Source organism: Pseudopodoces humilis, chromosome 16 (assembly GCF_049639895.1).
Source record: "Pseudopodoces humilis isolate 2021_Gansu_Grassland_sample_001 chromosome 16, ASM4963989v1, whole genome shotgun sequence".
Lineage (NCBI taxonomy): Eukaryota > Metazoa > Chordata > Aves > Passeriformes > Paridae > Pseudopodoces > Pseudopodoces humilis.
Window position 1 is genome coordinate 14,631,760 of NC_142215.1, and position 15,675 is coordinate 14,647,434.

General features: G+C 38.0%; 1 protein-coding gene across 2 annotated transcripts; it reads right to left on the reverse strand.

The window, feature by feature from the left end:
• Positions 1 to 70: 70 nt before the first annotated feature.
• Positions 71 to 14,071, reverse strand: TARS3 (threonyl-tRNA synthetase 3). 2 transcript variants are annotated; one of them, XM_005521453.2, is made up of 19 exons: positions 13,814 to 14,071; positions 13,026 to 13,115; positions 12,075 to 12,265; positions 11,487 to 11,610; positions 10,266 to 10,387; positions 9,342 to 9,459; positions 8,618 to 8,682; positions 7,880 to 7,958; positions 6,534 to 6,680; positions 5,834 to 5,932; positions 5,330 to 5,496; positions 4,661 to 4,823; positions 3,906 to 4,043; positions 3,392 to 3,469; positions 3,195 to 3,295; positions 1,980 to 2,084; positions 1,157 to 1,229; positions 349 to 463; positions 71 to 233 (listed from the first exon to the last, which is right to left on the reverse strand). In XM_005521453.2, the coding sequence occupies exons 1-19, from the start codon at positions 14,063 to 14,065 to the stop codon at positions 85 to 87; spliced, it is 2,376 nt and encodes a 791-aa protein (XP_005521510.2). In that variant the 5' UTR covers positions 14,066 to 14,071; the 3' UTR covers positions 71 to 84. The 2 variants fall into 2 exon arrangements, with proteins under 2 accessions (XP_005521510.2, XP_087919275.1); XM_088063149.1 differs by lacking the exon at positions 13,026 to 13,115.
• Between the last annotated feature and the right edge of the window lie 1,604 nt (positions 14,072 to 15,675).

Genomic DNA, 15,675 nt, shown 5'->3' on the forward strand with positions numbered 1-15,675 from the left:
TTCTCTCAGATGAGCATCACTGCTGTGCAGGAAGAAAGAAACATTTCACATAGGCAACTAATAATTTTTTTCCTAGCAGCAACATCAGAATTCTTCTTCTGCATTTGGAATTTGTGAAGTCTTTAATTTCTTGAGTTTCTCAATAGCAGAAGATACTGAAATCTCTCCATGAATTTTGTTGTCTCTTGTTCTCACATTGACAGCATTATTTGCTTTCTCCTTTTCTCCAACCACTGCAAGACACAGCACAAAATATTACACAATCTACATTAGAAAATGAGCCTAGAACAAACTTTGTCCAACATTAGAACTTAAATTATATTCAGAAACATAAGATGCTGCAGTTACCCAAAATGAAGTTATACTGAGCCAGCTGTGCATTTCTAATTTTCTTGTTTAAGGTGCAACTTTGATCTAGATCCACATCTGACATAAATCCTGCTTCAAAAAATTGGTTGCAAACCTAAAAAAAACCCAAAGAAACCAAAACCCTCTTAGTATTACTATATAGTTTAAAACATACATTTGTAAATGCTGCAATTACTAATCTCTCCCAATAGTTAATTCATGCATATGCATAATTTTGTTCTTGTGGATGATTATAAGGAATTCAATTAAGTTATTTGAAAAAAATCTACACAGCACCCCAGCTAGGAGACAATACAAGATAACATCAAACATATGCTGCTCTGCTGCTGCGTGTCAAAACACGTCCTCAAAGAAAAGAGAAAGAGGAAAAGGAATAAACACACTTATTCTTGCATTAAAAGGAAAGCATGGGACAGGGGTAAAACCAGACATGTTTCAGAAGTGATGAAGACAGGAATATACATGGTGGGAAATGGAAGAAACTGGCTCTGCCTACTTAGAGCTGAGAGTACTGTAATGAAGCATTAGTTATATAAGGTTTGTCATCCAGGTTATTTTCTCCTTTAATAATTACAGAAGTATGTACATAATTAAACAACCCAAAATACTCCAAGTTACATACCCCTTTCTTAGATATATTTAAATTTTGGACTTAAACTTTTATACTGAAAAATTTGCCTCTCCCCCCAAGCATGTCTCCAAAGTTATTAAGCATTAATTCCCTGTTCTAGGACAAGTACTTAAGGATCTATGGAATCTGCCAGAAGGAGTCAAGCTCTCCTCTCACCTGCTGGGCATATTGTTCCGAGGTGGGGCCCACAGGCACAACCATGACCTGCCTTGGAGACAGCCAGAATGGCCTGGCCAGCACAGGACAAACAGGAAATAAAGGTGCATTTTACATTTCCAGTCACAGCCACAGTCATACAATAATAATAATAATAAAAATTTCTGTATAGAATTATTTACGTTAGCTAAGGATGTTGGATAGTGTATTATCTCCCTCTTTTCAAGCTCACATAAAACAGCAAATAGATTGATTCCAGTACATATGGGAAAGTTGGACCTTCTGTATTCTTCCCAACTAATTTCACTTTAAACAGAATTTTTTCTGCATAATTTTCACTTTTATCTAAAACTTTACAGTGAAAAGTGGACAATCAGGTGGCTGAAAATAAGAATTAACTCTTCCTTAGTACTTTCAATACATTCATGAAGAATTTCCAGATCTTATCCATGAAAAAATAATCAATCGTGGAAGTACAAAAATATTTCACATATTAGGACTAATTAACGTCTGTATACATAAATAATTGCTTTACCTATATCTGACATCCTTCTAGTATGAAAGCACAATTTTTAAGAAAAAAAGAACAAGAATAATGCAGGACTTACACATCCGATTACAATTCCTACCTCTGCATTGTTTTTCTTTTTTCTGCAGTCCCATGAAATAGTATGGATATGATACAACTCAGACCAGAAACCTGGACTTCTTTTGAGAAAATATTAGGGGAATTATTTTTGCATTATAATATATGGGACATTAGGAAGGATATGCAGTTTCTATGTTTTTAAAGTCTTCTTAGAATTCCATTTGTGCCACATACCATTTTCCTCCATAATTTTCTGCTAGAATAGCTATCATTCTCTCCACAGATCCCAAAATAGCTCTGTGAATAATCACTGGCCTTTTCTTGTCATCGCCATCCTTACTGAAAAAAAATCAAGTTTTTTTTTTAAAATAAAGTTATCTTAGTTCACACACATGTAATCCTACTGATATTTTTGATTCTACTGTTAACAGAAAGACAAAATTTAGTTAATTATACTTATGAAAAATCAACTGGTTTTATTAAAAATGTACTTCAAGTCAACTGGGCTTTTAAAGGAATTCTAATTTAAAATAATCATGCCTACAGCTAGTGGCAGAGACACACTCTTAAATTTGTGAAAACACTTGAATGACTCAGCATCATTTTTGTGCATTTTAGTATTTTATGTTCTTCCTAGCACTCTCCTTCCATTAGGACTGACTTTTATTTTGTTGTACAGCATCTTACCTGCTCTTACTATTCATTACTTCACTAAAATTACAATCCCAAAATTTAAAAAAAACTAGCTCTTTTTAAAAAAGCCAGTTCATAACAATATTATTTCATATCATAAAAGCTGTGATATCTGTAGAATATACTGCTGGACCAAAAAATTACAAAGATTCTTATTCTATCTTCCCCATCTTCATAATACGCAAACGCAGCAAGAAATACAACCCAGAAAATGATATTCAAGTCAACGTGGCACTAAGATTAATTCACCCAGTGGGCCTAGCTGGAAACCACCCAGATTTTCACTAAAAGCCGCTTGCACTTGGTTTATGTTCAAAGTTAACTAATTTAATCTGCTAAAAATAAAGAACTACTTAGTACAAACATACTTGCTCCTTAGGGCATGTTTGAATTTGTGTGCTACATCTTCCAAGGAGACACAATGACTAGGCTGAAAATGAAATCTGACTCAGCTGAGGGGTTTTTAGCATAGCTTATGATCAATTGTCTTCAAAACTGGCAGACAAAACAGAAAATGAGATTTTCCTGCATTTCCAATTAAAGGGAGCTATCATTACACTGAGAAAATATCTTTAAGTTCATGACTCGCTCCTCTGCTCACTCAGGGTATTTGCTCTCCCTACCAGCTGGCTGATTTACAAGCTAATCATTTGTTAAATAAGCAATATAGCATTAGTACATAATAGGAATTACAGATAATAAAAGCTACTGTTTAATTTCATTTTAAAAAGGAAGATACTTAGCTTAACCACTCACCCAACATAAGTAAGATTAAACCGAATGGGGAGCTGGAAGTCAAGTTGGATGGTAGCACACTGATGGTACCTACCAATTGCATCTTTGATTTTAATATCAATCTGTGAAGCAAAATAACACAGATAAATATAGTTTGCCTGCAGTATATCTGCATTTCTGTCCATCCCAAAGTTATACTGAAACGCTGAGTCACTAACCTTAGGTCCATAAAATGCTCCATCTCCTGGATTCAAATTCCATTGCTCTCCAAAGTCATTCAAGCTGTTTTGAAGTTGCTAATCACAATAATGAGAGAGTAATTAAAAAAGGTATAGAAGGGCCTCTCATCAGTGGAAGTCAAAGCATTTGCCTTTGAAATTCAAAAGGAGTCAAAAAGCAGCACAACCCCTGTTGTTCAAGCATTTGTTCATTTATGACAAATAATCTCAAAATAGTAGTTCCTTGTATAAATATGATGATTAATCAGAAAAAAAAGATTATTAACAATCTAACTAGTTCAAGTTAAGGGGCTAAGTAAGAATCTGAAAGCTCTGGTTTTCTGTAGAAACTTCAGATTTAATGTGATGTTTTCTACAAGAATTTCCACTAAGGGCAGTATTCAGCATCTGATTTAAGCAATTTCACCATGTCGCATGGAAGAACTCAGTTAAATATCTACCTCTGCAAGTACAAATATTAAGAAGTTTGTATGTTTGCTTTTAAATTAATTACCTTTTCTGCATGATCCCAGACCTCCAAATCTCCAAGATAATTTTCTGGTCTTGTAGAAAGATGTAGTTGAAAGGTAAAGCCAAAGACAGCATAAACTGACTTCAAGAAATCAAGACAGCCCTTAATTTCTTCTTCAATCTTAAACATAAAACATATTAAAATAGGTTAAAATTTACTTACATAAAAATGTAATTGAATCCACAGTATTCTTCATAACCAGAACATAAGCGTCCATTAATTAATAAGAAATAATTAAAAATCACTCAAAAATTACATCCAATAAACCATAATCCATTTAATGGGCAAAGAGAGATCTGAGGTGTTATGGCTTCAAAGCATGGCAAGCATGAGGTTCTGGAGACAAATTGTATCCTGAACTGAAGTACATCAATTTATACATATAGTTCCACTAAAATCTATGGAATTACTGACAAAATAAAGGTTTTATTCAGCATTTCTACAGAAAACAGTGGATCAACTACTTTTTTTTTGCAGAGGGAGATGGAAAATGTAACAAATCTTACTTTCTGGGATTTAGTTGCCCAATGCATCTTTCTAAATAAAAGGAAGCACCTAGCAAAAAAAAAAAAAACCACCAAAAGCAGCATTATGCTACACAATGGAAAAATGAAGAGTTGAAATACTTTGGGGATTTTTTTCTGGTTTACTGTTAGTTTGCACTGGGAGAGGGAAAGGTTTTTTTTAGTTTTTTTTGGTTGACTGGTGGGGGTGTGGTAGGTGCTTTTTTTTTTTACCTGTTCCATTGTGCAAAAGATGTGAGCATCATCTTGTTGGAAGCGCCTTACACGAGTCAAGCCACTCAAAGTGCCCGAGAGTTCATTTCGGTGAAGAACTCCAAAATCTGCAAGCCTAAGAGGCAACTCCCTCCAGGATCGGGGACGATGGGCAAACATCAAGCTAAAAGGAACATGGAAGAACCTTCCTCTTATCCTTCTTACAGGAGATTTAAGACAACACAAAAATAAACGAAGCTCAGTACAGACAGTAATCACATCTTTAAGCATTTACTCATTCAGGTTACATCCTGAAAGACAGGCAAACAGAAAAAGCACACCACTCAATGAACTGCTAAAAACCCCTGAGGAAAAAATCCATAAGAGTAAATCAACACTGGTTCATCCGTACCCTTCTTGGAACACCACATCTGATGCCCACCTCTATCCAATAGAATTGCCATTTACTAGTGGTACAGACTAGTACTAGCATGCACAAACCCAGCTGAGTGCAGAGTTACTGCAAAGGTCTGCTTTGGGACACTGTCAGAGAAGCTCTCTGGACACACTGGCTTAGCAGTCTATCATAAACATACATCACAGCATGAATTAATAGTCCTTTTATTTCTCCTCAGCCCCACAAAGGAAAAATGACGTAAAACAAGACATTTTCCAGTTGAGAATACAAACCAATGTCCTGGACAATTCATGGGTTTAAGGGCAAAAGTTTCCTTCTCAATCTCAAAAGAGAACATATTTTCACTGTAGTGCTGCCAGTGTCCCGAAGCTTCCCAGAGTTTACTGTTGAAGACGTTTGGAGATACAACTTCAGTAAAATTACGCCTGCGATATTCCCCCTATAGAACAAATGCAACATTTAAAAGGTGAGAGCATTTTTGACAAGCAAAAGCCTGATTCTTTTTAACTGTGGTATTATGATGGCAATTTACAGGGACATGGTAAGACTACTGCATATGTAGATTGTGCACAATTGGAAAAGCACAGCTTCACTCTGCCTTATTTTCAAAAAGGTTACATTTGTATAATCCTTGTGAAAATCTTGTATATGTTTACATACATAGATACTTCTCTTTCTGTGGGTAGCTCAGGCTATGAATAGCTTATCATTTAAGATCAACAAATATTAATCAAGCTGTTAGGACTTACATCAGTAACATTGGTATATATACGCACCCGTATGAAATCCATGAGTGTGTTATAAAGAAAGGCACCTCTAGGGAGGAAAAAGCAGCTTCCAGGACTCAAATCATGAAAGAAGAAGAGTTCTTGCTCCTAGGTAAATTAAAACCAAAATACTCTAATAACAATTCAGAGAGAATTGAAGAGTGTAACTACTTCACACACATCGAGACACTGTATGGGAACAAGATGATTTATGGTCTACAAGTTCTCAGCAAGACCAATTAACTGATCTGCAGTTCTTCTCTTAGAAATTTGTAAGAACACCAAATTCCACTTGATTCTTTGACCATGTAAATACACATTTCACAAAATTTACGCCTATTATAAAGAATAACCAAACCATGTTATTCACACAGTTTCCAAATGAATTCTCTTCTGTGAAAAATAGAGGGGTTTAGGTAGGATCTGCAAAGATTCTACATTAATAGGTTTAAGATTTATATCCCTAAACTAAGGGACTAAAGCCATTAATTTCTTCCCAACATTAGTTTAACACTCATGTGCAAGTGAAAAGTTGAGTTTGTAGAATTAAAATTTTAAAATGTAACCAACATCAAGAGGCAAATAGAACTCGACCCCTTAAAACTGTCAAAAAACAACAACAAAAAAATCAAACCAAAACTAAAATACAAGGGAAGAGAATGAATTTTATAATAGAAGTGTAAAAGAAGTAGACAGAGGAATCGTGTACCTTTCCAATTTTCCTATGATCCCGGTTTTTGGCTTCTTCCTGGACCTTTTCCCATTCCTTCATCATTTTGTTATCAGGAAAGGATATTCCATATATTCTCTGCAGAGTCTCCATGTCAGATTTTCCTTCCCAATATGTAGAGGAACTCTGATACATAAAACCCATACTTTAAGATAATATTATATAATATTAGGGAAAGAGGGATAAACAATAACCCATTCAAACATTGTATTTTTCCTTGGAAAAAGAATTATATGCAGTCCTTCAGCATTAGTTTGTAATACAAAGAGACTTGCAGTGCCTTTTAGTCAGCATACTAGTACAGAAGACAAACAAAAGTGACAGGTCAAATCATATTTTATTCTCTTAGGTACCCGTTTTAACTCATGGCATATTATATTATTTCATGTTATAGCTTCTAAAAAGGCAGGACTTGTTTACAATGGAAACATAATGCAGTAGGGAAACATGAAAGGCAAAATAAACCTAACTCTCACAGATGAATCTGAGCAGTTTTAACCCTCTACCCACACTTAATCCCCAGAACTCAACTTCCCTAACACTTCAGTTAGGAAGCCAGCGAAAGCCACAATGATGAATGTTCCAAAGAGCTCAGTCTAATCAGGTCACCAAAATTAGCATCCATGGGTAACTTAAACTACACCATAAATTCAGAGGCCTCTGCAAACAATCTCTGGCTTTCCTGGAAGCAATGCCATTTTTTAACAGCAGCACTTGCAGATCTGCCAAGGTCCACTTTATCTCCTGTACCTGAAAGATACCATCTGACAAGGTCAAAATACTATTTTCTGACCCAGTGAGTATCTTGATGCTCACTTACTGCAGAACAGAGCACGCACTCCCCCCTGCACTCAGATGTGACAGCTGGTACAGACTAACCAGGACACTTGTCCTGTGAAGTGCAGTGCTGGTGGGGAGATAGTGGCCCAGTCCTGCCACAGGAGCTTAGGCACTGCACTTCTCTCCTGTGCACGGCAGAACAGCTCATCTGGTCACCACCAGCTAGAGTAGCTCTGCAGTGTTCTGCATCAGTCTAACTGTGCATGTTACTACACTAACACTCTGATTAAAAAACAAACTGGTAACTCTCACTGAGGAACTACTGTTTTAGTCAAGAATCAGTAAATGTCAGATGCAGACCAATGACCAAAGTCAGTAGTTCTTCTTGTACAGCGGGAGCTGGGAAAGAAAAGAACTACTGTATAGTAAGCAAAGAATCCAATACAAAGGACCAACCCCGGTATCATCAGCTCAGGAAAAATAAATACATAGGTAAATCAACTGACAATTATTTCAGTTTCAATGCACAGTTAATTTAAACTTACCTTAACTATTTTAAAGGCCTTAATTTTTCCAGTGTGTCTCACGTGTGGACCCCTGCAGAGATCAATCAATGGACCACATCTGTATGCCAAAACAAAAAGAGTGTTCATTTCTAAACAATACAACATTTTTCAATACAGTCACTAATAAGTGACACATTCAAACATGCCATTAAAAGCAGCATGCAGCAAATTCAGTGCACCTTAAGTGTAACTGTGCTTTCTACTGAAGCAGAATATTCACTCAGTAAATGCTCAGCACACTTGATCCATTTTCAACAGCATCATAACACATTTGCCAATTCATATAGTTCCATACCTGGACTTGTTCAAGCTGGCCAGGAAATTTTACACTATGCACATCAAACAGAAAACGGTCATTTTCCAACCAACTAACAAGCAACTGAAAGAGCAGGCTCCTCACTTCACATTGAGCTAGTTAGCTTTATCCATTATGCAGCAAGCCAATGTCAGAGACAACAATTTATTTTAATCAGTCTACTGAAGCCAGAGGGAATAAATAAAAACTGAATTCAACATTTGTCCATAAACTGAGATCTAATCTGCCCCAGCAGAGAAAGAAAAAATCTCATTTTACCTAAGCAGCAATATTAATTGCAAACTTAAGTCCCAAACAAAAAAGAATTCAGAACTTAGAATAAAAATACCAAACTATTCTCTCAAATTAAATTAATGAGCTAAAAAAATACTTTATAATACCTTTCAAGTGTATTTCTTTACCTGTATACTGTGGTAGTTGGTGTCTTCACCTTCTCATTAAGGATACGACACTTAAACTTGTTATACTGTGTGTGGAAACATGAAAAGCCATAAACATCAATAAAATAGATAATAAAATTCTCTTTAAAAATTACATTTTAATGATACAAGTGTGCCAGTAAAAGACACTTCTAACTAAAAAACAAAACCAAAAACAAAACAACAAAAACCCCAAAACAACAATCCAACAAAAAAAACCTCCACATATATTTTTCAGAAGAGTTGCAAAAGCAGAGGGGAAAGAGACAGAAACATCTTAACTCCCTTGAGGGTGTGTTGAGGATTGTGATTACCACCTGAACACCCCAAAGAACTTGTGAAAAGCAGTACACAGTACAGTGAGACTGGAGATATTCCTGAATAAAACAGGACCAGAGCTAAAGCCTTTTCTGACCTGTCTTCACAAGTGAGCCAGAAAAAATTAATGCCTTTCATTTACTTATCTGTTACTTCATTGAGCTTGAGATGTGTTTTTGTAGAATACAGAATTGCTTTAATAAGTGCTTGAAAACATCCTGAACACTTGAGAGGCACATGGAGAGGGGGAGAAGGATTGTATTGTTATTGTTTTTCTTTGTTTTACTAGACAGGTACTATCCTGATGAGTCAGTCACATGCAATACTGCATAGAAGTTACATTTTAGAAGATCATTGTACCAGATCCACAGCTACTGTAAAGATTTACCTTAAACATGTCTAACAGGATCTCCTTTTTGACTTCCAGCCTTTCAAAAGCCTGTTTCTCTTTTATGATATTTTTACAACGGTTCTCCAGTAGTGGGAATTCAGTACTAGACACACTTCTAGATAAAATGACACAGGCAAAATAAATATAAATTAATTATTTTGATACTCCCATTTTTTCAAGTGACTACTTTCTCACGGTCTAACTTGAAAAACATGGAATGTGTTGTCGTTTGTCACAGTATTTTTTTTCTTAGTTACTTACAATCAACTGTATTTTCAGACACTAAACCCAGAAACACAGACAGTACCACCCTGAACAAACCCATTGCAATCATTCCTGGAACAGTCTTTGACATGATTAAATGTCTGAAAGACCTATAGCTCAAAATATACATCTGATTTAGGAAAAAAAATAAACCACGGGGGAAAAAGGCTCAACCCAGCCACAAGAGCCAGTTTATCAGCTCATGCAGATTCATTATTCTCCCTGCCTACAGAGAGATAAACAAGGAAAAAACAGAATTGTAAAGCTGTGCACAAGGATTAGAAAAGTAGTAAACACCTAGGATAAGTTACATGCATTTTTGCCCTTTCTACAAGTGACTATGGCCCCTGGAAACCAAACTTGCATGACTCTTCAAGGAAACCACTCCCTTTGCCTCACAGGAACTTCAGAAAATTCAACCCAAATGCTCTGCATTTTTTTCCACAGAACAGCTTCAACTCTTACAGAGCAGGTATCTGAACACTGCTTCTGAATTTAAATATATACACACACTCAGCTGAACTGTATACACAGAAGACTACGTTTCAAATTATATTAGAGATACAATTATATTTTTAACATGCAGAACCAAACAAAATAATTCTGGTACTGAGCTTTAATATGGAGTATTAAAATTCTAAGACACTGTAATTTTACCTGTCTTCGATATACATGTCATAATGAAACCCATTCTCAATTGGTGGTCCATAGCATAAGCAGCCCCCAAAATATCCTTCCATGGCCTCTCCAAGAATGTGAGCACTTGAATGCCAATAAACCTGTAAATGAAGTCAGGTCAGCAAACCATGAGGTCAATGGCACTATGTAACTAAAAAGAAGAAAAAACCAACTAGAGATATATCTGCAGATAGGACACAGACTGGAACCAGTAAAACAACTTAATCTTTTCATTTTGAAGTACTCTGAATGATTAATATAATGGCAGATGAAGCACTAAAGGCCCACCATACTTCAGTCTGAAAGAGGATGACTACACGTCTGCACAATTCCTTCCACTCAGTACTTACTGTACCTTGCTCGTTTTTAAGTCCATTTCAGTCAAAGTCTATGCACCAATAATCACATCTAAAGCAATGCAGCCAATTAAGTTGCCATTGCTCACATTCAGTACATTTATTAATGGGCCTGTAAACTACATTACCTGAAATATCAGAAGAGGGAAGCCAACAACACAATAGATCAATACCAGTGTGATGTTCTGAGTTCTTATTAGTTCAGACTGTTTCAGAGCTATTGCTACAAGATAAAGCCTTTACAGGCTCCTGAAATGTTTTCAACAAGCTTAATCACATGCACAGCTCTTTGACAAAACTGAAATCCAATCCTAGTGTACAAAGATAATACAAGCTTCAGACTGAATACCATTAAAGGAAAATCTCGGTCATGTTGCTAAGTATACGTTCAGTTTAATTGACTAAGATATGTCTACTGAAGGATCCAATAAACAGTGCCAGTACAAGGAGGTGTAAATTGTATTTATGACTCAAGTCTAATATTTAACAGTTTTTAGAAAACAGTAGAGACTGCCTCACTTTGCTTCCACTGTCTGATCTTCAAATGCACTGAGCCAGACCACAGACTGTTTCAGGTTAACATACAAGTCAAGGCCTTCTGTACAAACTCCATTGAGAAATAACTTGTTAATGCTAAAGAGAAGGATGAAAAGAACACAAAGATTTTACTCACTCTCAGACTACAGGTGCTTAGTATCCAATCTTTGTTGAATTATAGGAAATACATTACTTGAATAGTTCTGTCGGGTTTTTTTTAATGCAAGATTTTAAAAGCTTAGTGCTGCAATCAATTTTATGTCATTAGTTTATTTAATCAAGCAGAAACCATACAGTGTTTACTCACAGTTTTGGCTTCTTCATTATCAAAGGTGAGCAGCTCTAGAGTACAATCTCCCTCCAGTGGACGGTCCAGGTCCCAGAGTTCACCATTCACTTTGGCTATGACTGCATTTGAAGCCAACACTTGACTGAAGAAACAGAAAAGACAGCAAGAGACAAGAATATTTAGGTTCAGATTTGTAAAAGACTTAAGATTTCTAAACCTCATGAGATCACATCCACATCTTGTAGCACCTGAAGACCTTAAACTTTTGTTTCTGTGATCTTCTTAAACACTTGCCTACTTTTAAGACATAGAACCTTAAGGTCTTGAGAGGTTTTGTTCAACAGTTAGGGATCCAGAGGAAAGGCTTCTACTTACAACAGGTTCCACTGTATCTGCTGACTCAAAACTTCTGATGTCTCTTAATTCCTAGCAGTATCATAGATTTAATTGGAAGCAAGCATTATGATCCCAGCACAGAACCCCAACCATCACTCAGAATTGTAACCAGCTGTTTCTACTATATGAAGCTGATGTTCCAATGCTTTCCAAGCAAACCAATTTACTTTTATCACTACAAAAGTACAACTCCTTGAATGAGCAGGTTACCTAATTCCTACAGCTATTTGATATGGCGTGGTTTTCCAAGATTCCCCTTCAACCGTCTCTCCGTCTGTCAGAGTAATTTTGATAGATTTGCTCTGGTTGGCTGCTCTGTAAGCTAGCAAAGCATCATGCTCTTTTTTCAGTGCTTCATAAAGCTTCAGTCTGTCTTCTGTGAAACTCGGCACACACTGGAGCTGTAACACATGAATTTGATCATACACACACATATTTGTGAGACAAACAGAATAAAAGGATTCACAGTGCTGGTGCATACAGGTTCCAACTTGTCCAGATTTATCTGTACTAGAATTTATACTAAAATTCATATATATAATTGCATACAGGATAGTCCAATCCAACTTACTGACTACTTTATGGTGGTTTTCCAATTTTCAATGCACTTTCATCAATCTGGGCCTAAATGATTCTGTGAGTTGGACCTCAGAAAGCAGCTTATATTCTTGACCAAAAATTTGCATTTGGCTGATATCCTGGGGAAATTTGGATCACTCCAACAAGCCCTCGCATCTGCCACTACATTCAAAGCATCAGATTCAAGCCAGACAGTTCACTGAAGGTTTCTGTATTTTAACTTAAGGTGAGTTATTAAATTCTATTGTACTACAGCAGTGCTGCCATTCCTTTCAGCCAACAAGAATGCTGTTTAACTGCTCATGAACCATCGTTCTCCTTAGGCACCACAAAACCATCACTTTTCCAACAACCCAAATCCTTTGGTTACATAAAAAGTAGAGATCTAAGAATATATCAGTAACCCTACTAATGCAAGATGAAGGTCTTGAATAATGTTTTTTTTTTTCTCTGGGCTACAGCATGCCTTCTTCCCAAAAGCCAGGATTTCAAAATACAGCAAAGTATTCTGGATATGAGTGCCTTTTCTGAACCTGGCCGAAACCAAGTCCTATTGTTATGTGGTATCAAAGAACCACTTACACCATTCTGGTGTTGGTTCACAGCTTCATCTTCTTTCTTTTCCTCTTTAATTTGATTCACTGCATCAGTTGGACTTGCACTGGAGACCTCCTAAAAACAGTGATAATTCAAAGTATACCCCTACTATACCTTTAAGATTTTTTCCAGCAATCATCGAAACAAACCAAACCAGTACAACACTGGGCTAAAAAGGCAATTACAGGGAATAAGGTACGTCCTTAGTACAAAGACTTCTCATGGCACATCTAAAACTGCATCCTTTTGATGTTCGGTAGACACAGCAATGCCGCTCACCAAGCAAAGTCCTCTCAACGCAATTTCCCAAATTTTACTACTACAATTATCACCAGCAAAATCCCCATTGAGGCCGCTGGAGATCAGCGAGCAGCCCCGGCAACTTCAATCGCGTGATACCTCAAACAGGTTGCGCAGTGATGCTGTGGCTGCCCCATCCCTGGCAGCGTTCGAGGCCAGGCTGGATTGGGCTCTGATTAATCTGGTCCAGTGGAAGATTTCCCTGCCCATGGCAAGGGGGTTGGAACGAGACGATCTTTAGGGTCCTTCCCAACCCAAACCATTCTACGATTCTGTGAACCCGCCGCCTCGGCGCAAAGGCGGAGACCGCTGCCCAGTGCTGCGGGCAGACACCGCGACAGGTTTCTGTTCCCGGGGGCCGGGCACAGGCGGCTCGGTCCCGTCAGTGTCCCCGTCCCGTCCCTTCCCGCCCGCGGAGGCCCGGCCCGCCCGGGGTGAGCGTCCCGTCCCTGCCGCGGGCGGCCCGGCGCTACCTCTCGGACGGCCGGGGGCTGCGCCGGTACCGCCCGGCCCAGCTCGGCCGCCAGGCTGCGGCGCAGGTGCAGCAGGCGGTAGCGCAGCTTCTCGTTCTCGGCCCGCAGCCGCTGCAGCTCGGGGCTGGCGCTGCCGGAGCAGCGGAGCTCCTGCGGCTCCTTCAGCCGGCCGACCTCCGCCACCAGCCAGCGCAGCTCCCGCTCCTGCCGCGCCAGCCGCAGCTCCACCGCCTCCGCGGCCGCCGCCGCCATGTTGGCCCCGCGCTCCGCCCCCCGCCGCCGCCTCAGCCCGGCCGGGCGCGGCTGCGGGGCCGTGAGGGGCCTTCCCTCCTCCGTTCCCTCCTTCTCCTTGAGCGAGCGGCTCTGGGGAGCCCTGCCTGCTGTGCCGGTGGTTCCTCAACGTACCCGAGGCCGGACAGCAATTGGGAAGTGTCGGTATGCACAGAATCAATTAGGGTGGAGAAAACCTCTGAGATCATCGAGTCCAACTTATGACCGAGGAGCCCCGTGTCAACTGTACCATGGCACCATGTGCCACATTCAGTCTTTCCTTGAACGCTTTATGAAACAATGTCAATGTTAAAACATATTGGTCAGATTGCTTCCTTATATGACTTCAATGTCAAATAAACAGGTGTTGCCAGGTGTTAGGACTCAGAGCTTGGGAGGATTGTACAACTCCTACTGCACATCCCAACAGTCTTTGCTGCATCATTTACAGTTCATTGCACATAAATACCTCAGTTCCTCGGCCCTGGGAAAAGAGTAGGTCTCCATCACAGATCTTTTATACCCACCATGTACTCCCATGTATCCTTTTGTCTCGAACACTTCTTTGGCATCATCAATTTATCTAGTTTCCTTCCTTGATTGTACTTCACACTCACCTTTCTGTGTTCAGTTTCTCAGCACACACTTTCAAATTTTCGCCTTTAACCTATACTGAGGCTTTAAAAGGTGGGGATTTTTATTACCAAATTGGCAATTACCAAACCAGAATTTTTGCACTTTATTCTTCTGTTTACACAATGGGACATAACTATATGGTATGTGAGAAGGCAGAGAGACAAATTTTTTAATTGTCCACAACTTGATACATTACCTATATCACCCATTCTTTGTGATTTTAAGATTTTATAAGAACACATTTGAGGTTATAAAAATATATTCTTTTACCAACAAAAAGAATGGGGACATGTCAGGCTCAAAACATACTCCTTTAGAAGAAAAAAGTTCATTATTACTCTTTTTATTAACTTTATTATAAAAGTTAAAATTATTCAGTGCATCAAGTCCAAACACACTCCTGTAGTGTACACTCACAAATTTTAAGTTAATATACCTCAGCAAACTGATACTGCAGCAATTTTTTCATTTGCACCAATTCTTCCTTCCTTTTCTGAAGAGATGCAGCTTGACAACACCTATTTTATCCCTCACTATAGCAAGGTCATGTATCTTTGAGGTTGGATTGGCAGATGTGAAAGTAATAATCAATAGCTTCCTTTAGAAATCTATTTCATTTTTAATTTGATAGGTTAAATGTTCCTTTAATTATTTACTCTGCTTAGGATACTGATGACAGTGTTATCAGCACAATAAAATAAGCACATATAAAATAAAATAAACCCAGATTTCTTTTTTAAATGTTTAAATTTAAAATTAAATTTAAATTTGTTTCAAAAATTAATTTAAATTAAAATGGAAATATTTTTTAATTTGTAAAGTAAATTAACTTACATCCTCTATAACCTCTCTAACCATCTTGGGTATTGCCTTATGAACCCAAAACCATGTAACTTTGGGCTAGCATTTACTGAAGTAATGGAAGAACTTCCCCTCTGAAGTTGTAGAGCCCAAGA

Coding starts and splice junctions, on each gene's coding strand:
- TARS3 (XM_005521453.2), bottom strand. CDS start 14,065: ATGGCGGCGGCGGCCGCGGAGGCGGTGGAGCTGCGGCTGGCGCGGCAG. Junction 5,933..6,533: donor ATCATAGGAAAATTGGAAAG/GTACACGATTCC, acceptor TAATTTACCTAG/GAGCAAGAACTCTTCTTCTT. Junction 2,085..3,194: donor TTTAATCTTACTTATGTTGG/GTGAGTGGTTAA, acceptor ATTTTTTTTCAG/TAAGGATGGCGATGACAAGA.